Source organism: Mustela nivalis (assembly GCF_964662115.1).
Source record: "Mustela nivalis genome assembly, chromosome: 6".
In the NCBI taxonomy this organism is placed as follows: domain Eukaryota; kingdom Metazoa; phylum Chordata; class Mammalia; order Carnivora; family Mustelidae; genus Mustela; species Mustela nivalis.
In genome coordinates, this window is record NC_139025.1 from 91,357,366 (window position 1) to 91,382,784 (window position 25,419).

At 36.9% G+C, this 25,419-nt stretch overlaps 1 protein-coding gene across 1 annotated transcript; it reads left to right on the forward strand.

Moving 5' to 3' along the window:
* The first annotated feature begins 244 nt into the window (after nt 1-244).
* On the forward strand, nt 245-24,327 carry LOC309866531 (rho GTPase-activating protein 11A-like). Its single transcript, XM_082734311.1, has 12 exons — nt 245-1,158; nt 4,797-4,867; nt 6,850-6,946; nt 7,872-8,125; nt 8,729-8,892; nt 9,090-9,236; nt 14,720-14,794; nt 15,549-15,716; nt 18,092-18,221; nt 19,298-19,406; nt 21,277-21,415; nt 21,815-24,327. The coding sequence occupies exons 1-12, from the start codon at nt 1,030-1,032 to the stop codon at nt 23,407-23,409; spliced, it is 3,078 nt and encodes a 1,025-aa protein (XP_082590437.1). The 5' UTR covers nt 245-1,029; the 3' UTR covers nt 23,410-24,327.
* The last annotated feature ends 1,092 nt before the right edge of the window (nt 24,328-25,419 follow it).

Here is a 25,419-nt window from a genome sequence, read left to right on the forward strand (position 1 = left end):
TTCATTTCCCCGAATGTATTGTCTCCGTCGGGGGCCAGGTGTATTAAAATACGCTCTAAAAAGTGTTTTCCTCCAAAAGTATGGCTATGAAGAAGCAAGTGCAACGTAACTTTTTTTTCCCCCATATTTCTTAGTTTTGCCCACCACGCCCTTCGTGAGCACCCCCTTTGCCCTTGTCTCACTAGACAGGCAGCTCCTGGCCACTCTCTGAGGTCCTGATTTTGAAACGAGACGCGGGCCAATCAGAGCGCGGAGCGCTGTTTGGCGCTGCCATTTGAGCCTGGGCTAGAAGTGAGGGTGGGACGGTGGTGGCTCCAGGGCTGCTGAGAAGGCGGAGGCGGAGGCATGAGGGGAGCTGCGTGGCTTCAGTGAGCACACCGGGATGTACAGGCCGGGGGCCGCAGGCCGGCTGCTGAGGGAGGGCAGGAGCAGCCTGTGAAACGGGGTGACGGCGGCGACCAGCCCGGGCGGGGACCGGGACTGGAAAGGGCGCCTGAGCAGCCGGCTGGTCCGGCGGCTGGGCTAGGGCTGGGGGCCCCGGGACTTGAGAGACCAACGCCCGGCTGAGCCTGCCGGGGCAGAAGGGCCAAGGAGAAGGGTCTTTACCGTTGGGAAAGGACGAGGGCGAAGTGAGGTTTGGAGGAAACGGGATCTTAGGAAGTGTCCGGAAGTGGTGAGAAGCTGGTAACAGGCGTCGGACAAGGAACCGAAAGAATCAGGAAGAAAGAAGGGAAGTGTGTGTAAGGAGCTGAAGGAATCAAGTGACGAGGAAGAAGGTCGGTGTAAGTGAGGGGAAGGTGAGGTGCGGTTAGATCAGAGGGAAGTAGGAGAAGGGTTTGTGGAAGTGGATAGAGGACCAAGGGAAAAGCTGTGGAAGTGGCTGGGGCCCGGGGCCGGAACAGTGCCAGACTTGGCCAAAAGGCAGCGGAGCACAGTGCAAACCTGAGAGTGTTTGGAAATTGGAAGACCTGGTGGCGAACGAGGGGCAGGACTCAGACCCTGCCTCGGAGAGTGAGCGACGCGTCCGGGATGTGGGATCGAAGGCTGGTAAGGTTGGCCTTGTTGCAGCAGCTTCGGGCGGTCTATGGCATTAAGGTCAAGAGCGGCCGTGGGCATTGCGATCGCAGGAGACATGAAACAGCAGCCACGGAAATAGTGGTAAGTTCTGGGGGAAGAGGTTTGGGTTTAAAAAAAAGAAAGGGGGGGCACCCTTTACCATCACTATTATGGTTCATGCTGAAATGTTTATATGTGGATCCCAATGAGAATGTGGCTAAGCGTGACTTACTCAATCCAGTTGGTCGACTACTGAAATTTAAAGAATGACATTGTTGATTCTTTACAGGGATTTTTGATCACTGAGAAAGTTGCAGGGTTTTTCAACCTCACCACGTTGAACTAGAAAATTATCTATTTGAGATGAGACTTAGGGGCTGTCCTATGCATTGTAGAATGTCTAGCAGCATCTCTGGCTTCTACCCGCTAGATGCCAGTAGCATCTCCCAGTTTTGACAATTAAAAATATCTCCAGATACTGCCAATTTATTTTGAACAAGTACCACGTGGGAAGAGAGAGGAACATTACCCACCACCACCACTGTTTTAGAATATAATTTGTAAAGGGACAAGGAGGATCAATAAATTTTCTAAATGAGTCAATAGATAAGGTGTGAAAGAGTATTAGAAATAGGCTTCAGATAATACCTCCGTGTTCACTAATTTGAAAAAAACAAGCTTGCTGCTTGGTAATTTTTGGGTCATAAAGCTGTTTTTTAAAGTGAGTAAGTTGCGATGGCACAATGGGATAATTAAAAAGCTATTTGATCTGAGGGTGGTCGAAGTAAGGGGATTTTGAATGAAATTTTATGATCTACTGTATCACCAAGAATTTCATTGTGAAAAATAAGTTGAATATAAAGCAGGTTATTTTAAATGTATTTGCCTAATTATATGGTATTTTTTAAGTATTTAGAGATGAAAACTAATAAAATTTGCATAGCTCTTAATTTACAATTTCTGAGAAAATAAGTACTTGGATAAGAAAGCTACTAACACAGTTAATTTGTATACCTCTTAATTGCTTATACATTCTGGAGAAAAGTTTGTTGTTTGCAGCTTACTGACAACATACATATTTATATTTATAAACTAAGTGTGATTTCTTCTGACTGAAAAACCGTTTTTTCAAGATTTCAAATATATAGTTGGTTTGTCAATATACGAAAAAATTTGAATCTGGATTTTTTCACTTGGGTACCTGGGTGGCTTAGTCCGTTAAACGTCTGTCTTTTTGGCTCAGGTCATGATTCCAGAGTCTTGGGATCCAGCCCCCGGTCCCACTTGCTGCTCAGTGGGGAGCCTGCTTCTCCTTCTCCCCAATCCCTGCTTAGGCTCTTTCACTCTCTCTCTCTCTCAAGTAAATAAATAAAATTTTTTAAAAAATTCATACATACTTCTAGAGTCAGATAGACCTGAGTTTGAATCCTGCTTTACTCCTACTGTAGATGTAAGCGGTTGGGCTGTTTAATTTTCCTGTGCTTCAGTTTCCTACTCCATAAAGTGGAAATAATAGTATAATAGTATCTCTCCTTGGGTTATTTAGGGGATTTAAAAATGGTAAGATCTGTAGATAGGACTAGAACAGTACCTGTCACATGCCACTTATTCCGCTAATGATAGTTGTTATGGTAATCAGTGGTTGACATCCTAATTGGTAGGCTGGAAATCACAATAGAAACAGTCTAATAAAGAAATACAGAAGATCTTTATAAGAATGGGAACAGGATAAGTTATATTTGAAAACTAGATTTCTTTGGCTCTTTCGTGTTTGTTAGCTAATAATAGTTTTGAGCTATTAAAGAAAAGTGCTAGAAATCTTTTGAAGGTAAAATTGTAAGTGATGTTGCAGTATATAAAATTTTAGAAACGTGCTATTCGTTTTATTTTATGAAATTGTTATCGTGAGGCCAATATTGAGAATAATACACTTGACAAAAAAAAAAACCCCGAGTTCTAGGTAAGTAAGACCTCTGTAGACTTATAATCAGCTTCAGCATCTGATTTTTGCATTTTGTTTGGGTGCACAGTATCAAGAAAATTCTGATTTACCCAAAAAAAGGGTTTTCCACATTAGCGTCTTTTTTAATAGCTCACCTAGAAATGGTAATTGTTACAGCAACAAATATTCTTTGAATAGTTACACTATGTGAGAGACTAATATAAATGCTTTACATCTTTTAATTTATTTAATTTTCTCTGTAACTCTTTGACTTAGGACCTATGTGAAGGTACTGAGGCATAAAGAATTAATTTGATCAAGGCCATTCAGCTAATAAGTGGAAGAGCCAGGATTTAAATTCTGGCAGCCTTGCCACTAGGAACACACTCTTTTAAGCACTATACTGTCTTCTATACTATATTTATCACTTAAAGGGAGCCAGATGCTTGAAAAAGACTAGTAAGATTTTGTTACTCTGTTGAATAATTAACAGTGCTGAATGATTTCTTAACATCAGTGCTTCAAGTGCATTCATGGAGAGCAGATACATCTAAGCTAAATTAATGTTTATGAGATTGGGTAGACCCACGTATTTAATTTTGTATAAGATATATATAGGCTTGTATTTAAGTACAGTGCAAACTACTACCTTCTTAATCAATGATACATTTTTAGGAAGTTCAGATACATGCATAAAGATAGTGGCAGGTTCTTTATTAAGAAGTGTGTAACATACACATTTACTCTTGGGATCTTAATGTATTAAATTTGAGTATGAGTAATACATTTGAATATGACTTTTAAAAAATATTTTTCAAAATAGTTGAAGAAATTGGAATTAAATGTTTGTGGAATCCCTGCCTTGGTCAGAACAGTTTGACTGGCAGTTTTCCATAGAGTGTGGAAAAGAAATCTGGTCTAAAACCCACCTCAGGGCTCCTGGGTGGCTCAGTGGGTTAAGCCGCTGCTGCCTTCAGCTCAGGTCATGATCTCAGGGTCCTGGGATCGAGTCCCACATCGGGCTCTCTGCTCTGCAGGGAGCCTGCTTCCTCCTCTCTCTCTCTGCCTGCCTCTCTGCCTACTTGTGATCTTTCTCTGTCAAATAAATAAATAAAATCTTTAAAAAAAAAACAAAACCCACCTCAAATGTACCTGTAAGAAGGTAAGAAGTATTCAATGAGTGACAAGAACTACCATTACCAATCAACTTAGCCTTTTGTTCATGTTAATATTTATAAGGTGACAGAGGAAAGTATAAAGTCAGTTTTCATAAGGTTACTGAAGGAAACATAGTATTTTTAGAAAATGTTAGTGTTTTGGCCAAATTTTGTTTAAGGATTTCCTGACTGAGGACCAACTGGATTGATTTTCCATTATGGGAATGGAAACTGATGGAATGCAATACGTTGCTTTAGTGCAATGACTTTATTTGTTTATTTTAATTTCAGAACAACTACTATGCAGTTGTTACATTAGTTTCAAGTGTACAGTATAGTGATTCAACAATTCTATACATTACTTTGTGCTTATCATAAGTGTGGTCTTAATCCCCTTCATCTATCTCACCCATCCCCCCCCCACCCACAATGACTTTATCTTGACCATTTTTGTGCTCCCAGTGCCTAAGGGAATGTTTACCATATAGTTGTTACTCTTTATCAAAGTTACTTGTAATATTTTTATTTTCTTAATTATTTCTATTTTTTAAATTTCCTGATGTTTTAAATTTGCTTAATATTTAAGAAAACTTACCTTATGCCTAATATTTGTGTTAGAATAACTGAATTTTCCATTTTAGGGTAAAATATTTGGAGTACCTTTTAATGCATTGCCCCATTCTGTTGTACCAGAATATGGACACATTCCAAGGTAAGCTAAGTCTGGGATGAGGAAAAATATTTCAAACCGGTATTTAGACGTTTAAAAATAAATAGTTGAGAGGCACCTGGGTGGCTCAGTCTAAGTGTCTGACTTCTACTTAAGTCATGATCTCAGGGTCCTGGGATGGAACCCCACTTTGGGCTCCCTGCTCAGTGGATAGTCTGCTTGTCTCTCTCCCTCTGCCCCTTTCCCTGCTTGTTCATGCTTGGGCAATCTCTCAAATAAATAAAATCTTTTTAAAAGATAAATAAAAAAATAAATAACTGATTGACTTAAACTTTTGTTTTGACCTAGCAGTTCTCTAAGAGTCTGTTCCTCCCCCCTCCCCCACCACTACCCTCTTTTTCTTTTGTGGGTAAAAGAACATTTAAGCTAAGATTAAATAAAGTATTTCCGAATATAAATTACGTAACACTTGAGCTTTCCTGTGTCACTATTTAAAATTAACCTTTTAGACTAAGTGCATCAGAAATTAGTAGAGAAGTTAACATTTTAAATAGTTTGAGGAAGCATGCAAAGCAACTATCTGACCTGGTACTAATTCATTTTCCCTCTGTCCAACGTAGGGTTCATTCTGGCTACTTTAGTTCAGTAACCTAAGTTTTTAACTGATGCATTGTCCAAAAGCATTTATTGAATATCTTGCAACCTTAGAACAGTTTTCTCTCATTCAGCATATAGGTGTTGATTGACAATCTCTATCAGGTAAGCACTTACTATTTTGCTTTTCAAATGTCCTATAAAAGGTTTGTTTATTTAATGATTTTCTACCTTTAGAATTGCAAAGTCATATCCCCAATCAAGATGACTAAATCTTTGTTGTAATTTCTTTGCCTGATTTAAACAAACAGACAAAAGTTAAATTCTGTCAGTTACCCCCTGTGACATTCAGCCATTGTGTAGCAGCACAATGCTATCAGTTGCTTGCTGCTGACATCCATTCTAATTTGTAGTATCAGTTGTTAACTACTAAAGCCAACATTGATGATTAAAAGTTGTTCAGTACCAAAAAAAAAAAAAAGTTGTTCAGTACAAAGAAATAGAGCCCACACCTCTAAGTATGAGAAGGATTGTAAGGATGAGGCTGTATCGGACTTTTCTGAGAGGCAGTGTTAGAGTGAGAAAAGTACATTGCCTTATTTTGGGGCAAATGTAACAGATGATAGATATTTAAAGCTATGGAGGCGCCTGGGTATCTCAGTTGTTTAAGCACCTGCCTTCGGCTCAGGTCACGATCCCAGGGTCCTGGGACTGAGCCCCACATTGGGCTCCAGCCTCAGTGGGGAGCCTGCTGCTCCTTCCTTTCCCTCTGCCTGCCACTCCTGCTGCTTATGCGTGCGCGCTCTCTCTCTCTCTGTCAAATAAATAAAATCTTAAAAAAAAGAAGGTCTTAGGGCCTGGGGTCATACTAGCATGAGGAGGCCTGACAGAAAAAGAGAAGTCAGAAACGGAGTTTGAGAAGGGATAGTTGGGGGACAGCAGGAAAACCAAAAATGTCATGAAAAAGAGCTTTGTTCAAGAAAAGCAGGGGGTGGTTAAGTGTGTCAGATGCTGGCAGGACCTTAATATCTACTTAAATATCTACATGATATTAAAAATGAGATCTGTTTTGCTGAACTAATAGGGGTGCAAGTCTGATTGGAGACTGTTGAGGAGAGACTGGGTTATGAAGTAAAGGCAGTAAAAAAGACACATCTTGTGCTCTAGAAACAGAGAAATGAACTAGGATCAAGAAGGATGTTGGATTAAAGCGAGCTTACTGAAATTGTCTCAGAAAAAAGATGAACTGGACAGAAGAATTTAGGAAGCAAGAAAAACAACTGGAATTAACCTTTTATCACAAAGTCTGAAGAAATATGTGACATCGGAACTTCCAAAGGGGGGATAGTGCTTGGTCCATGTACTTTGATAGAAGAATAAGATTTAGTAAGATGTGTATCCAGCCACCTGAAAAGATTTCTCTCTTTCAGTTTTCTTGTTGATGCTTGCTCATCTTTAGAAGAGCATATTCATACAGAGGGGCTTTTTAGGAAATCAGGATCTGTTATTCGTCTAAGAGCCCTAAAGGTAAGCATATTCTTGAACTATAATTTTTCATTTGTACTACTTTTTTATTTGGTTTTTAGAATTGAAATATTAAAACTATTGCATAAATTATTAACAGAAATTTAATTTGCAAAGAGCCTTTTTCATGGCAAAAGAAACTTTTTTTAAAAAAGGAATTAACACAGGATTAAGTGCCCAAGTGGCTCCTTTTTTTCAAGATTGATTTATTTGACAGAGAGAGCAAACAAGGAAGTACAAACGGAGTTGCAGAGGGAGAGGGAGAAGAAGGCTCCTCACTGAGCAGGGAGCCTGATGTGTGGCTTGATCCCAGGACCCAGAATCATGACCTGAGCCAAAGGCAGAAGCTTAACTGACTGAGAGACCGAAGCACCCCAAGTGTCTGACTCTTGATTTTAGCTCAGGTCATGTGTTGTGAGATCCAGCTTTGTGTCCAGTCCCATGCTGGCTCTGGAGCCTGCTTAAGATTCTCTCTCTTCCTCTCCCTTTCCCTGTACCTCCAACCATGCACAAGCACGTGCTTGCTTACTTGGTCATGCTCTCTCTCAAAAAAAAACGATTCATTATTTATACAATGCTTTTTTTTTTTTTTTTCAGTTTTATTGAGATATAATTGACAAATACCATTTAAGGTATACAACTTGATGTTTTAATATATGTATATATTATGAAATAATTGCTACAATCTATATAATGCTTTAAAAGTTTAGAGTACTTTCAAATTTGTGGTCCTTTGTTCCTATAAAGTACTATAGGAAATGAAAAAATGTTTTTTTATTTAGTTTTTAGCCTTCTAAAATGGCATGATGTATATTAAAACAAGAGTTAAGCAAAATTTATTAAAGCTCTCTAAAGTACACAAAGGGATATCTTATTCGCAGTAAACTCTTAAGCCCTCAAATGCTCAAGATTATTATATTTATTTCAGAATAAACTGGATCATGGTGAAAGTTGCCTGTCTTCTGCACCTCCTTGTGATGTTGCAGGACTTCTTAAGCAGTTTTTTAGAGAATTGCCAGAACCCATCCTTCCAGCTGATTTGCATGAAGCATTTTTCAAAGCTCAACAGTTAGGAACAGAGGAGAAGAGTAAAGCTACAATGTTGCTCTCCTGTCTTATGGCTGACCACACAATTGATGTATTAAGATATTTCTTTAACTTTCTCAGGAATGTTTCCCTTAGGTAAGTAAGTAAAAGTCTTAGGAAATGACAGTTTGTTAATTAGATAGATTTGCTGGTATAGTTAATAACTTAAAATTAAATTTAGAATGGAAATTTTTCTTAAAAATAATTTCCTCACTATAAGAAATATACTCTATATGCCAAATGATTTGTATTTTCTTAACTGTCTTAAGGTCATCGTTATGAATGGCTTGTTGTTGTTGATAGGATTCTTTGTCCACTGAATGACTGTGTTTCTGATATATTTGTATCTTGCTTCTCAAATTTGTCCCCTCCCTCTGTTTGCTGTCAGTGAGCCTGCTTGTTCTAGACATACTTGCAGCCTTTTAATACAATTTTTCTGTATGTGGGTTTGAAAATCAAATATCCATGTTCAATTTGTGTGGAAAAACAATGTGGATTATTTAGTTAACATGGTTTTTATGATGTATATTTAAGCACACAGAAGCAATTTCTGGTTCTGTAGATGGGTAGATAAAGGATAACTATTTTGACTTGTGTTTGACTGATAAAGTAAGAAGTCTTCAAAGTGTGCTCAAAATGGTATTTTACCTCTGTATGTTTCACTTTGGCTCATTCTGAGAAAACCTTGTTCCACTTAAGGTCCAGTGAGAATAAGATGGATAGCAGCAATCTTGCAGTAATATTTGCACCAAATCTGCTTCAGACAAGTGAAGGACATGACAAGATGTCTGCTAACACAGAAAAAAAGCTACGATTACAGGCTGCGGTGGTGAAGACTCTCATTGATTATGCATCAGATATTGGTAAGAGGTAGTTACATTATAAAGTAACAGGATTAGTTTAAATGAAGGAGATCCCATATTCCCCCAAGTTGAACTGTGAAGACAGCTATTAGAAATACATATACTATTTGAACATTTTGGTATATACTCTTTGAACACTTTGAAGGAGAGTAGAGGAAAAATTTTGAAAAATTTTAACTCTGAACATTTTTGTTTAGGGCATGTTCCAGATTTTATCCAGGAAAAGATACCAGCTATGTTGGGTCTTGACGGTCTCTGTGCTACTCCGTCATTAGAAGGCTTTGAAGAAGGTGAATGTGAAACTCCTGGTGATTGTAAAAGAAAGCGAAGACAAAGTGTAGGAGGTAAGTGGCAGTGGCAGTCTCACTTTGTGGAAGTATAGCAATTTGCTTTTCTCTAAAGTGTGTTTAAATGTAATGAGGCACACACTATGGTGTGTGCCTTCTTAGTTTAGAGCATAGTTGGAAAAACATGACATGTGCATGTGAAAAGCAAAATGACAATACAATCTAATATTAATGCTAAATCTCTAGCATAAATGTGAAACGTGTTCAAAAGAGAAAAGTTCCCTGGGTTGTAGTGATCAGGGACTCCAAAGAAGAAACCAAACTGAACCTTCTTGAAAAATCGGTAGAGGGGGGCCTGGGTGGCTCAGTGGGTTAGGCCGCTGCCTTCAGCTCGGGTCATGATCTCAGGTTCCTGGGATCGAGCCTCACATCGGGCTCTCTGCTCGGCGGGGAGCCTGCTTCCCCCTCTTTCTCTGCCTGCCTTTCTGCCTACTTGTGGTCTTTCTCTCTGTCAAACAAATAGATAAAATTTAAAAAAAAAAAAAAAATCGGTAGAGTCCAGGGGAATTGGGTAGAGCATCAGAATACTTGTATTCTATAGTAGGTAGGAAGGACGCTCTAAAGAAAGATTTGTGTAGGGTAGAAATAATCTGTTAGGGTTAGGGTTAGAGGTTTATCCTAAGGATTAGGAGGATATCATGGTGAGCTCAGATTTGGGAGTAGAGAGAACAGTTAGGCATAAGATCATGATTTGAAATAGTGATGTGAATCATTTAGAAGTATGAACTAACTAATGAAGGAAACATTACCATGGGAGAAAAAAAGACCTAAAGCTCCGTCATGATGGAATCAGTTGTAAGATTTCTTAACTTCCTTGATTAAGTAGACTGAAGCCTCCCAAAGCTAAAATCCAGCTGTTGTCTGAGCCGTGTTCCCTGTGAAACCTATAGGGACTAATCTTGATTTTTCTAGCTTCTGGTGGTGGCTGTTGATTGTTGTCATTCTTTGGTTTGCAGCTGCATCCGATCTCTACCTCTGTTGTCACATGGGTTCCTCACTGGGTGTCAGTCTGTCCAAGTTTTCATCTTATAGTGACACCAGTTACATTGAACTAGGGCCTATCCTAATGACCTCTTCTTAACTTGAGTACATCTACAAAGACCCTAATTTCAAATAAGGTCACAATCACAAGTACTTGGAGTTAGGACTTAAACGTGTATTTTCGGAACAAATACTTTCATCCCATAAACTTCCTACCCCAAGTGCAGGTATTCTTAGACACAGAGCCTCTTTATTGCCTTCTTTTCCTTTATGATTTTATTCACTCCTAGAGTTTCATTTATAACATGGGAATAGGTGAATATTGTCTCGCAAATGTCAGTTTCACTTTAGTAACAGCTTACTAGGAAGATATCTTCACTTCTTTTTTCTTTTTTTTTTTTGGTGCTTTAAGCTCAGCATTTTGAAAAGATCATCTTCACCCGCTTTAAACTGGTTCTTCTTGAATTCCTTCTTTTTGTTGACAGCACCATCATTTTCTAGTCACTCAGGCTTTAAACTGTGGGTGCCTAACTCTTAATGTACCATTTATATTCATGGTTTTCAGGTTCTGTAAGATGCTGTCTGTGGTATTTCATCTTTACTGATGAAATAATACTGATCATCTTTACTGTAAGAATCTCCTTATTGATCTTCATGCCTCTTCATTGAATCTGCCCTGCTTATTGTTGTCAAGACTGATGTTCTTAATATATAATTCCAGCCATGTCTTCACAGTATTCATCAGAAACTTCACTGATAAAACTGATATCTATAGCCTGATATTAGAGGTCTTTCATAGGATTGCTTTAGCATGCCTTTCTACTGTTTCTTCTCTCTGATTTGTGCAGTGTTTACTGTACTTGAGTCCAACTGCATTTTTTATCTTTTTTTAGACACCTTGTTTTGTTTTTTTACTTATCCTATTTATTGATAGAATGTTTTTACTTCCATCTACCCTTGCTGTCCAAATTATATCTAGTTGTCAAATTCAGTTTAAGTGTTTCGTCAGGCATGCTTCACCCCTGCTATTTTTTTAGTGGGAAAATAATCTCTTTTCTGCACTGACATTCCATAATATTCTAGACTTTGACAGTTTTTATATGGTTTTATATTTACTCCTCATTCATGACTCTCTTACCTATTATATTTAATGCTCTTTGGAGGTAAAGGCCATGTTTTATACATTGTATCCAGCCGAGTGTTTTTTACTTAATGGGCATAAAATACAGAATGAATACATTAAGTCAAGTTATTAATATTTGGCTTAAAACCAGAGGTACTTTATCAAACAGGTTAAGATAGCATTTGTAAAGCACCATTAAAATGCATTGATTTCATTAGCAATTTGAAATTGTTCAGGAGTTCTAGACCATTAGTATTTACTTTTTGTGTGTTATAGCTAGCTTTTTTCCCCCTTTTTTTAATTTAAGTTCAATTAGCCAAGATGTAATACATCATTAGTTTCAGATGTGTAGCGTACAGTAATTTATCAGTTGTATATAACACCCAGTGCTCATCGCATCACATGCCCTCCTTAATGCCCATAGCCTTTTTTTCATTTCACTCTGCAATGCTACAAGCATCCATGTGATCTGATTGTATTTGCTTTGAAGAATCTTTTGATTTCTTTTAAATTATAGATAAATGTGTAACACTTAACCAGTGTTAAGTGAACAGTTCAGTACTGTTAAGTATATTAACTTTGTTGTGCAACCAAACTCCAGGAACTTTTACTTTTATTTTTGATATTCTGAAACTTACTTAGTTTAGCATAGTTTTATGCTGGGTAGGGCAATTCTCAGTAATACTTTTGCCCAAGAATCTATATAGTATTTCATGGGCAAACTCTTATAAGTAAGAAGGATTTGGTTTATCATATGTTCCTGGTTTTACCTGTGCTTACTAGTGTGCGTGCTCCTCCATATTGTTATTGTGCTAAATAAGTGTCTTTCATGGTCAGTGGTACATTGTTGAGCTGATTTGATTAATGTGCTCTTAATGGTCTGATACTTCCTGAAATACGTATGTCAGGAGACATATTTTTCCATTTCTCTAGAAAGATGGTCTGTACTTGCAGTGTGGCCCATGGTGCAGTCAGGATGGTTTCAAATTATGGAGGGAATAGTTTTTCCATGCTTCTGATTTTGCTGTGCTATTCTAATTGTGTGGTGTCTTTTGCTGTGGCTGCTCAGTTGTTTCTTCTCTCTTCAGCTCTGGCTTACATTTTTCTTCTTTTCCTCTCCCCATATTAACTTTGTTTGTCTGCTCAGGTGCCATGAAGATTGGCTTTATTAGCCGTTACCTGCCAGTTAGACCATAGCCTATTTTTGGCTCTTCAAAGGTATTCAGTCTCCTGGTTTGTACCTATTTCACTTGAAGGTGTAAGATTTTAAGTAATACACAAGTGGACTATAGTTGAACTTTATTTTGAGTCATATATGGTGATTAATCAGGTAAACAGACATATTTAAAGAACTTTTATGTTTTATTGTGGCTGAAAATTCGGGATATATTTTTGCCTGAGACTACTGTTGAAGTCACAGTTTCCATATCACTAAATCCAGTGGGTACTTTTTTATTCCCATATCATTCAGAATCTCTTTGGCCACTTAACTATTTCCTTCCTGATTTATTTATTTTGTTTTTTTTATAACACTATGCTTTTGTTTCCCTACATCTTTAGCCACCTGTTCTTTTTTTTTTTTTTTTTTTTTAATTTTTTAAATTTGTTTATGAGACAGAGAGAGAGAAAGAGAGCACAAGCAGGGGTTCGGGAGAAACAGACTCACTGCTAAGCAGGGAGCTTGATGCAGGGGTTGAACCCAGGACCCTGGGATCATGAGTTGAGCCAAAGGCAGATACTTAACTGACTGAGCCACTCAGGCATCCCTCCACTTGTTCTGTCTAATTTTTTGGATTTTCTTTTTCTACCACCTCTTAAATGTTCCATTCTTCTATACTTGACTTTCTTTTTACACTTTGCCCTCTTTCTAAATGACCTCATTTACTTTCTTTCTCTCTCTTTTTTTTCTTAAAGATTTCATTTATTTGACAGAGGGAGAGATAGTGAGAGAGGAAACACAAGCAGGGGAAGTGGGAGAGGGAGAAGCAGGCTTCCCACTGAGCAGGGAGCCTGATGTGAAGTTTGATCCTGGGACCCTGGGATCATAACCTGAGCCAAAGGCAGACACTTAAAGACTGAGCCACCCAGTTTTTTAAAAACGACCATTGCTGGGCCGATGACTGCCAAATCTACTTCTGTATTCCTGATCTTTCCACAATTTGATTTCATACCCATTTCAGTCAGTGTTCCATAGACATAGCTAATTTTTCCTTGCATAATTTCCTTTTCTTTGGGTGACATCATTGTCTACTCAGTCATGAAAATCAGCATTTTAGATATTCTTATCTATTCTTTTCTCATTCTCACATCTCACTGATCACTAAGTCTTGTCACTTTGAGCTCTGAAATACCTTTATTCCCATCTCCATTTGCACTCTTCCTGCTTAGTTCAGATCTTCATCTTTTGCTTGGCTAATTGCCACTCTTTAGATCTCAAATATCACTTCCTCACTAGCACTTTCTCTAATTCCCCATTGTAAAGCTTATTAAATTTATACTTCAGACTACAGATCTCATTTGTCATTATATTTTTATTTCCTTGGTATTTATATATTTTTTTCTGTTAGAATAAGTTTTATGAAAATGAAGACCATGTCTGATTTGACATGTGCTTGACACATAGTAGGTACAAAATAAATATTTGTTGAATGACTAAATAACATACTTAGAACAACCTTCATATGGTTTGCTAATCCTCTGTCATACTGCTGCTGGTTATTTTTTAAAAAATGCAGATTTGACCATTTTGTCCCCCTTTGCCTTTGGAGAAGTTCAAGTTCTTCAAAATGACAACAGGCCTTTTTCTGTCTAATGCACAAGACTTATCTCTTACCATACCACGGCTCTCTGTTTGCTCTAGCAGTATCAAACTACTGGTTTCTAGTATACATAAATCCTGTTTTTTCACCTACATGCTTTTGCATATGCTATTCCCCTTGCCCAATGCTACCTTCCTACTGAATGAACACGTATTGATTCTTCAGAACACTGTCCAGGTTTTGCTTCCCCTTCCAAGCTTTCTCTCTTGTTGCCATTTCTTCTCTTCCTCAACAAGTAATGATTTTCTTTACCATTCTCTTTCTGTACATTATACACATTTTGTTTTACACACATTCTATATTGTATGTCTTTTTTTTTTTTTTTTTTTTTTTCTGAGAGAAAGAGGTGTATAAGTAGGGAATGTAATCAAAATATATCTTAGTTTTTTCCAATTTTGAAATAATTTCTTCCACATAACCTTAAGTGATTTTAAAATGTATAAGCTGACATAAACTTAGATGCTGGAAAGTCACAAATATCATATGAATTACTGGTGAAAGGTAGGTAAATGTGAAATTATAATTGATTATATGGTTATATGTGCTTTGCATTTCAGATTTTGTTAGTGGAGCATTAAATAAACTTAAATCTAACAGAACACCCTCTGGTACACCTCAACAGGAAAAAATTGGTAGGTATTGTGTATTTTTAATTTTAAGTGAAAATTTCTGTGTATTATACAAAAAGTAACCATTACCTAACTTACTTTGGTTACATCAAATCAAGATCTTATTTTCAATGGAGATACTGTAGTATAACTGTGTTGTGACATTGCTAATTACATTGTATATAACCCAAAATTTTAGGTAAGAATTTTTTAGTCTGTTGTTAGGTCTTTAGTCTTTCAAATCATGCTTTTCTGTTGAACGTAAGTTGGATGCTGTTGAATATGTGAAAATAATTCAAATTTCATTTTTGTTTTAGAACCAGAAGTTTATTAGTGTATATTCCCATTTTTATCTTGGTTTGCTTGTGGCTGAAAGTAGTCAGCCCAATAACAGAATAATAGACAATATGATCATTTGTTTTGTTTTTCAGATTGAAGAAATTATGTGGTTAATACTCAGTTATGATAAAAAGCAAAACTATTATGTAGATCAGTTTGAGCTCCTTGATTATGATTTTATTCCATATGTTAATGTTCTTTAATGTGGATTATATGCATCTTTCAGTCTATTTGGTTTAAGTTACTATTAATCTTGCCTCTTTGTGCCTTTCCTATTATCATTTTAAATAATTGGATGGTATTAATTTGATATATTTGGTAATATAAACATAATCCCTCATTGTTTGGTCAGCTCTAAGTAATAGCTTTATAAGAAGAAATTATATAAAGCTTTTTTTTCCCCCATAGAGTTAATAAAATAAAACAGTGTTTTTTTCAGCCCAGGTATCCATCTCACCCACGATTCTTACACCAAATGCTAAACGTAAACTGCCAGTGGATTCCTCTCATGGTTTCTCAAGTAAGAAGAGGAAGTCCATCAAGCACAATTTTAACTTTGAGTTGTTGCCAACTAACCTCTTCAGTAGCAGTTCTACACCAGTATCAGGTAGCAAATAGAATTTATATTACTGAGTTGGAAACATTAACATGAATGCGTATTTTGAGAAAAGTGCTATTTCATATTAATGTCACCCCTTTTAGGAGCTATGGCTTTATTCTGTTTATCAAATCTCTTAATTTTTATAAAGCCCCCTAACTTTTAAAATAGACGCTAGGTCTGTATAATAAATGTGTGTATGTGTATGTTGATTGACCATGCCTATTGAAAGTTATGATATGAATAACTTGGAATGAGAGTTTGGGCTTCTGTATATAGCAGTGGTGCTCAGGTTTTAGGTGATGGGATATCCTGAATTCTATTTTAGTTACTTCGTGATCTATAGCTATGATTGTATTGCTGTCTCCTGTTGAGGTTGTCAAAAAGTTTGATTTTCCGGTCCATGGAGTTGTGGGGTACCGCCATTGGAGGAACCATTGTGTAGTTGGCGGGGGGGGCATTTTTTTAGTTTTATACTCAAGTAGATTTTATAAAAGCTCTAATAATTTGGTATACGCTGTTCCTTATGACATAGTTTCCAGATTCTTTGCCAGCTCAGCCATTTTTCTTCCAAATGACCTATAAGTTCCTAACATGGCCAACCAGAGCCTCCAGAGAAAGATGTAATTTTGCCAATTTGACTATCAGATTTTTGTTAGTATGGTCTTAGATTGAGTTGGCTCCTTTAGAATACAAGTTGGCTTATGGTCAATCTTATAAGTTAATGTTATGATCAACCCAAAATGAAATGAAATCCTAACTAAGCCCAGAGTCCTCTATCTTCTATTTGTCTCCTATATCATCAACAAGTGAGTGATCTCTAATTCTTAGGTTTTTATTGATTTCAGACAATGTTGAGAGTTTTCCTTTAAATTTGCTGGCTAAGTTAGATCTTTCCAGAAGCCTCCCTTTGGTTTCTGTTATCCAGGAAGTTTGGATTTTCCAAACAGAATAGCAACTTGTTTTTTTATGGTCCTTCACATGTTCTCTGTGTATAGTTTGTTAAAATGTAATGATAAGAACTCTGAAGTTTTGTCTGTATTTCTTTCAGTATTCAGAGGTTGGAGAATTAAATTCTATTAATTAATTTATTTGAGAATTAAATTCTTTTAAACTTAGTGTTTCCTCTCTTATTTTAGAGAGAGAAAGAGTAGTAGCAGAGGGAGAAGGAGAGAAAGAATCTCAAGCAGATTCAGTGCAGAGCCTGAGACTAGGCTTGACCTCAGTGACCCTGAGTTCATGACCTGAGCTGAAATCAAGAGTGATGCTTAACCAGTTGAGCCATCCAGGTGCCCCAACTTAGTGTTTTCTTAATTATTAAAGTATTTTCCACTTTGGAGGACTGTTTCCAGATGGCCAATATGAATTATAATTCTATCTGTCTTTGCATTGTAATATTTGCTCCAAGAAATGAACCTCTTGCTTCCTTCTCTCCAAGCTCCTAAAAAGTAGTTTAAACATTCTTGTGTTACTGGAACATTAGTATAAGCCTGCTTAATCAATGATATTTTTTAAATTAAAAATTAATTAAATTTAATTATTAAATAATAATCCTATTATTTTAACTCACCATTTTTCTTTTTTCTTCTTTTTTTTTAAAAGATTATATTTATTTGAGAGAGGAAGTATGAGCAGGAGGGAGAGAGGGAGCGTGGAGCTGAGCGTGGAGCCTGTCGCATGGCTCCATCTTAGGACCCTGAGATCATATCCTGGGCCAAAGTTAGATGCTTAACTAACTGACTGAGCCACCCGGGCACCCTGAAAGATTCAGTTTCAAAATTTGTCTAATCTAATTATAATAATTATATTTTAATAACTTAGGGAGCAATAACATATAAGTTTTTATTACCAAGCACCATGTTTATATTACTGAGAAAAATAACAATAATGTAGTTTATATTTACTAATATGTTTTTTTAAGATTTTATTTATTTATTTGACAGACAGAGATCACAAGCAGGCAGAGAGGCAGGCAGAGAGAGGAAGGGAAGCAGGCTCCCTGCTGAGCAAGAGCCCGACTCAGGGCTCGATCCCAGGACCCTGGGATCATGACCTGAGCCAAAACCAGAGGCTTTAACCCACTGAGCCACCCAGGAGCCCCTACAATCCATTGTTAAATGAGGTTAAAGCAAAACTTTAATATAAAGGTCATGTTTAGTCTGACACTTAATTGGCAACTAAAGTGTAAGAAACTGATTTTTTTTTTTTTTTTTTTTTTTAAGTTGAATTGGGTTTATTTGGCTTCTGAATTTTCTACCCGGAAATATGTGATTTTGTTGTTGCATAGGGTTGGAAATTAAGCCTTGAAATCTAATTGCTATTAATATTTTATACATTAAAAAGGAAGTATGGGTGGTACATTTCATGTGGTTCTATTTTTATAGTTCCCTTTGATACAAGCCCAGAAGGATCATCTCAGAGTTCACTCTCTCCCATTGCCATCAGTGGAAACCACTTGATCAGTTCAGGTGTACTAAGACGAAGTAAGAGGATTGCAAGCAAAAAGGTTTGCAGGTAATAAGTCCAGGACATTTCGTTTCATTGGATAAACATTTGGAGTATATAGTTAATAAAATATTTTGTTTTTCTGCTGGGAATCATATTTGAGTCACAATTTTTAAAAATTCCCTCTGCCTTTATTGTCTTATAAGTCAGACTGCTGTTTATATGCTCTCCAGAGAATGATTTCTAATTTGAGGCCACTTTGCTTGCTTAGAAAATTCTATTGTATGTTGATAATGTGTGATTTTTAAATTTCCTTTTATTTAAAGGCTAGTCTATTCTTTTTTTTTTTTTAAGGACTTATGTATTTTAGGGGGAGGGGCAGAGTGAGAGGGAGAAAGAGAATCTTTAAGCAGACACCCCGCTGAGTGTGGAGCCATCAAGGCACTCAGTCCCAGGACCCTGAGATCATGACCTAAGCCAAAATCAAAAGTCAGACTCTCAACTGACTGAGCCAATCCAGGCACCCTAATGCTAGTCTATTCTAATGATTCTGGGTTTTTGGGTTTTTTTTTTTAAAGATTTTATTTATTTATTTGACACACAGAGATCACAAGTAGGCAGGGAGGCAGGCAGAGAGAGAGAGAGAGCCGAAGACAGAGGCTTTAACCCACTGAGCCACCCAGGAGCCCCATGATTTTGGTTTTTAAGTGATGAAGTAACTCTTGTGATAAACAGGAGAGGCCATTTATTATACAAATATAGTATGTTCATATATGGTATCTTAAAACTTAACTGATTTTAGAAAACTATTACTCTGTTTAATTACTAGCAATATAATTTGCTCTGGACTTTCAAATTGCATTTTGTAAGAATGCTTCCAGTTTTTATGCAAACAGTTTTGGTTTTTTTTTAATGCTGACATTTTTATTTATTTAATTTTTTTAAAGATTTTATTTATTTATTTGACAGAGATTACAAGTAGACAGAGAGAGAGGAGGAAGCAGGCTCCCTGCTGAGCAGAGAGCCTGATTCGGGGCTTGATCCCAGGACCCTGGGATCATGACCTGAGCCGTAGGCAGAGGCTTTAATCCACTGAGCCACCCAGGTGCCCCAATGCTGACATTTTTAATCCCATGCTTTTTTAGAGTGGAATCAGGAAAAGCAGGCTGCTTCTCTCCTAAGATCAGTCGTAAAGAAAAGGTCCGAAGATCTCTTCGTTTGAAATTTAGTCTGGGGAAAAGTTGCAAAGACATGGTAAGTGTCTTTCAGCATTTCATTGATGTTCATATTAGCATAAAGCTGTAGACTGGATGGTAAAAGACACTCAACCCTGCTTCTCTAGCTGTTGTCCCGTTCTCTACTCCCCTTTATACCACACTCTTACACATGAATTAATATCTCCTGTTCCCTCCTTTCCTTTTCTGTTCTGCTTAAATTCCAATGAGGCTTTGAACCCCAACACTCAATACAGCTGCTCTCAAGATCACCCAGAATTTCAGTGGTGCTCAAACCAGTTGACAAATAACAGTCCTTGTTAGACTTGACTTGTCAACAGCATTTGACCTGGCTAGTCACTTGCTCCTCTTTGTTATACTTTCCTTCCCTACTTCAGGGCACTTTACTCATGATTTTCTTCCTTCACTGGTTACTTTTCTGATTTCTTTACATTGTGATGCCCAAAGCTTTGTCCTTGGATTTCCCTTTTCTGTTTCTACTCATTCAAGGTGCTCATTTGCTTTAAACATCATATCGTTACTTAAGACTTTGAGTTTCTATCTCTAGCCCAAAATGCTTTCCTGAACAACTTGACTGTTTCTTAACAACTGTCTACTTCACTTCTCTACTTGATGGCCATCCAATAGATAGCTCAGGTGTAACCTGTCCCAAATAGAGCTCGCAAGGTGTATTTCTTCACTGCTGCTAATTCTCCACCCTTCCCTCTCTCTGCCAACCACATCCCCACCTGCAGTCTTCACTATCTCTGCTATGGCAACTCATTGTTCTAGTCATTTAGGCCAAAAACCATATAGGCGTTCTTGACTCCTCACTTTCTCACACCATCCTGTGTAAACCATTAGGGAATCTTATGTCTCCTCTGCTTTTAGAGTATATCCAGACTGACCAATTCTCACTGGTACTACATTTCTAATGTTCTATAAATTCTGGCCTCTCCAACTTGGATTACTGCAATAAGTTCCTACTAGTAGGTCTGCCTGCGTCTACCTTGCTACAATACTACAGCCAAAATAATCCTTTTAAATTCCTTTTAGATCCTTGTCACTGTTCTGCTCAGAATCTTCCAGTGACTCCTCATGTGAAATGAGGAGATAAAAAAAATAGATTTAAAAAAATAGATAAAAAAATCTTTTTCTGAAAAAAAGATAAAATTCTTATGTTTCCATGTACCTCTCCACAGGACGGGAACCATCCTGCCTCTTTCTGAGCCCTCTTCTCACCCACTCCCTCTTGCTCACTCAGCTTCTTGCCTCCTTGCTGTTTGTCAAATGTGCCAGACCTGTTTTCAGTCTTGGACGGTACCCTGGCCTTTATTCTCTTTGGGGTAATGTTCTTTCCTCTTTTATCTTCATGACTTTCTCACATTTTTCTTTACTCACAAATCATCTTCTGATCACTCTATTTAAAATGACACCCCACCATACCCGTCTTACTCGGCTCTACTTTTCTGGATAACATTTCTCACCTTGTATATTGTAAAATATATAATGTAATTTACCGTTTTTCTTGTCCTGCTCAAAATCTCCCCATCTAAAATGTAAATTCTGAGGGTAAGATTTTGGTCTGTTTGTTTTGTTTTGTTCACTCACTGCTGTGAGCAGGTCCTAGCGCAGAGTCATCACAAAAGAAGTTATTTTAGTTAATATGCGAGGCTGTTTTTATTTTAGGTCATAAAATATCAAGTAATAGCCAAGTCAAATGCTTACATTTTTTGTCAACATGCATGCAAGTATATTTGTGTTTGGTATGAAATTGTTTAATTTTATTTACCTTTTTTAATCAGCTGTAGAGGATTTTGATAACTATAAAAATTTACTTTGTTTTAGTATTTGAATTAACTAGATTTATTTCTTAATCAAAACATTTTCAATTTTTCTTTTCTGTACAGAATGGGTGTTCTGGGGTCGATCGATGTGAAAATGTTGGTCGACGACTTGCAAATCAACAAAGTTTAAAAAATAGGATTGAGTCTGTAAAAACAGGTCTGCTTTTTAGCCCAGATATTGATGAAAGATTAACAAAGAAAGGTAGAGTTACATGATATTTTTAATTTTACTCAAAAAGCTTACTCTCATTGCTTTTCTGAAAAAGTTTTTCTGGCTTTCTTGAGATATAATTAGATATAATGACATATAAGCTTCAGTTATTTTATCATAAAATATCTTAATTTACTGTTCTAGAAATTTAAAATTCATGTTTGAATAGTGAAAATAATTGAATTGGCATTGTATTTTTGTCTGAACAATTGGAAGATGCTTATAAGTATAAAACTAACTGACCTTTTTATTTAAAAAATTATTTCTTTTAACAAATCCTTAATTTATTGAAATTTAATGCCCAATACCTTTATCTGCTATGTATTTGAATAGTATTTCAAATATGTTTCAAATATAAATGATTAAAAATGCTGAACTACTTTATTTTAGGTTCAAAAAAGATCAGTAAGTCTGAGGAAAACTTATTAACTCCAGAGCGTCTAGATGGAACAAGTTACCGGATGTCTTGGACCGGACCAAGTAATTCCAGTTTTCAAGAAATAACTGCAAGTGAAGGTTCTCCAATCAAGGGAAATGTTGAGGTGGAAAGCTCTTCTTTGGAGCCTGATACTACGGTTGAAAAGTCCCCTCTTAGTTCATTTGGACTCACTCCTTCTAGTGTACATGATAAGCATAATAATGACAAAACTGGAAGCTCTCTTAGTGGGGATGAAAATAACTTGACCACAGAGACTTTGGTGAAAATTCAGAAAGCATTTTCTGAATCCGGAAGTAATCTTCATGCATTGATAAATCACAGGCAGTCATCAGTAACTAATGTGGGGAAAGTGAAGCTAAATGAAACATCTTCTATAGAATATAGCCCAGAGAAAAATCTATTTGAAACTAATGATTTGACTGTGATAGAATCAAATGAACATGAGACTAAAACAGATGAAAATAGTTTTTCAGAACAAGACATCTCACTACATCAAACTCAGAAATTGGATAGAGAAGCAACTATAACATTTTACTCAAGTCCTACGAAGATTGAATATGAGAAAAGCATCCATTCGAATATACTTAGAGATCATTCACTCAAGCCAGAATTGCCTAGTGATGAACACATAAAGAATCAGCAGCCCACAAGGGACAAGCTGAATGCTCCGTTAAAGGAGAATGAGAATGAGAATATGACTGGAGAGAACTTGCTGAAACGTGCAACTTCTAGGGAGGATCCAGCTGACACCTCTTCCTCAGAGCAAATTACATGTAATAGAACAAACTTGCCAAAACCGAGGCCTATGAGAATCGTCCGGCAGCCGTCACTGGTGGAAACCTGCCACACAGCCGGCTCTGCGAGCTTACAAGTGGCAGAGCACGGAAGGGTGTCAGACCACATACAGTGGTTTAATAAGCTTTCTCTCAATGAAACAAACAGAACCAAAGTTCGCTCACCTCTTAAGTTTCAGCGTACACCTGTCCGTCAGTCTGTCAGAAGGATTAACTCCTTGTTGGAGTACAGCAGACAACCTGCAAGGCAGAAATTGGCAAGTCTTGGTGATGCGGCTTCTCCTCTGGTTAAATCCATAAGCTGTGACAGTGCTCTTTCCTCTGGTCTAGAAAGTACATCAAAGGATTCCTTGATTTCATGTACCAAGTCAGGTCCTAAGGAATTGAAGTTTACAGCATGTGAACAGCCAAATAGTGATGCAATTTCAAAATCAGGCATGGAGTTAACTTACAAGTCTTTCTCAAGGATGAAGAGGCACCCAGACTCCAAGAATGCTGCTTCTCTTGGGTCTTCCAGAGTTTGTAAACAGGAAGTAGTATCCGATGGCCAAATTAAGATTCCTTTGGATGACCTGACAAATCATGACATATTAAAATCTGTTGTAAATAATAATACAGGCTCTTCTCCTGGGATAAATAACAGGGTCCTTAGGAAACCATCAGAAAAAGAAAGGGTCTGGTATAAAGGTTCTCCAAAAAATCCTATTGGCAAAGGTCAGCTACTACCAACGAGTAAACCTGTAGACTTGTGATTGACAGATGTTAATACTTGTTACTATAAATAAAATTAGAGGGTGGTGATAGGACTGGCAGGATAATCTGCATGTTAGTTTGTTAGCTCAGGAAGATTAAGTGATTTTAGTTTCACTTAACAAGCAACTTGAATTCTTATGCTTGTATAAATGACTTGTTTTTCTTAATTACGGCAGTATTTAAACTTGTGATCTCTTAAAGCAGAGGTTATACTTTACTTTTTGAAAGAAATTGTTGGCTGGGTTTGTGAGAAATCAATTTTTGAAAATTGTATGAATTTTGTACTACGTGTGATAGAAAAAGTGGAACGAGTTGTCTATTTCCTGTTTTTCCTCCTAAGTCAGAGAAGGTTTCTACAAGAAATTTCTAACATAAAGGGAAAAGATAAGCCTTACAAATCTTATTTCTTAAATTACATTGATATTTATGGTTTTTGCCAAAATCCCTAAAAATTAACTTCCTTCAATAGCCTCTTCATCTAGTACTCCTATGTGGGGCAGAATAATTAGGTTTATATTGTCTGTAGTTGTGTACAGTGTGTTCACTTGGACTAAGAATAACGGCTAAAGCAGAATAATGACCCAAGTATGCTCTTATAGAATGATGCTGCAGAAATAATTGTTGACTTTTGAGCCATACTATGTTTTTTAAAGTTAATTTGCACAAATACATTCGCTGTTTTGTCTGATAGAGAATTTTAAAATTATCTAAGGAGGAATAATTAAGCTTGGAAATTTTTAATCAAGGTGATTTCTTACATGCACACACTTGATTTTATAATTTAAAATAGTTGATGTACCTCTGTATATTTAACTTGGATTCTTAACTTTTGATTCTTATAAAAGCCTATAATGGTTTTGTCTGGTGTGTAAATGTTATTTATTTAGCATAGACATTAAAGGTAACCTGGAAAATAACTTGTCTGAATCTGATGAAATTCAAAGGGCCTTTTAGAATTTGACCCAAATTGTCAAGCAAATCTGTCTAAATTTATATTTTAAGTTATTAGAAGTTACAAATGTTTAAGAAAAGAATCATGTCAACAATGGTGGATATTCTTGAGGTTTTAGAGGAAGGAATGCTATAGGCAGAATGAGCCACTAAAGATAGTTTTTTTTGATCAGTTATTAGAATGCCACATTCCTTTTTTTTTAAGATTTTATTTCTCTGACAGCTCACAAGTAGGCAGAGAGGCAGGCAGGGAGAGAGGGGGAAGCAGGCTCCCTGCTGAGCAGAGAGCCTGATGTTGGGCTCAATCCCAGCCCCTGAGATCGTGACCTGAGCCAAAGGCAGAGGCTTATAACCCACTGAGCCACCCAGGTGCCCCAGAATGGCACGGTCTGATAGTGGAGGAGAATACAACAGCATATCTACTCAGAGCAGTCATATTTACAGAGAAATTTAAAGTAATTAGATGTGTCTGCTTCACCAGGTTCTACTTGATAATAATATATTTCATTTCAAAGCTATTTCCTATTTCTATATGACCTAGGAATCCACCTTTTCTCACTATTAGTAAGAATTTGACTTAAAGACTGAAAACCTGTAGATACAAATACCATGATTTATAACATCAAAACAGGTGTGTAATATAAACCAGATATGCACTTTGGGTGTTTATGATATTTCTGATAGTAAGTGGTGATAGAAAACACTCATAAACTCTTGAAATATATGTTGTCTGAATCAAAGCAATTATTTAAACTTCACCTCCCCTCTGGATAAACTTTTAAAAATGTACTGCTGTCATTTTATATCCTTGGGAATGGGTGAAGTGTTGAATTGGAAGAGCAATAAGGTGGCACAGGAGATTAACTGTACAATTACCTGAATTAGTGGCTTTTCTGAGATTAATAATAATGAAAGATATTTATTAAAAAAAAAAAAAGAAAAAACTACCCTGAGATGCCTCAGTGGCTCAGTCAGTTAAGCATAAGCTTTCAGCTTGGGTGGTGATCCAGGGTCCTGGGATAGAGTCTCATATTGAGCATCTTGCGCAGCGGGGAGCC

Bases quoted from the DNA above. Each gene is read 5' to 3' on its own strand.
- LOC309866531 (XM_082734311.1), top strand. From the start codon at position 1,030: ATGTGGGATCGAAGGCTGGTAAGGTTGGCCTTGTTGCAGCAGCTTCGG. The intron at 9,237-14,719 runs GTAAGTGGCAGT...TTTGCATTTCAG, and splicing joins GCGAAGACAAAGTGTAGGAG to ATTTTGTTAGTGGAGCATTA. The intron at 21,416-21,814 runs GTAGAGTTACAT...ACTTTATTTTAG, and splicing joins TGAAAGATTAACAAAGAAAG to GTTCAAAAAAGATCAGTAAG.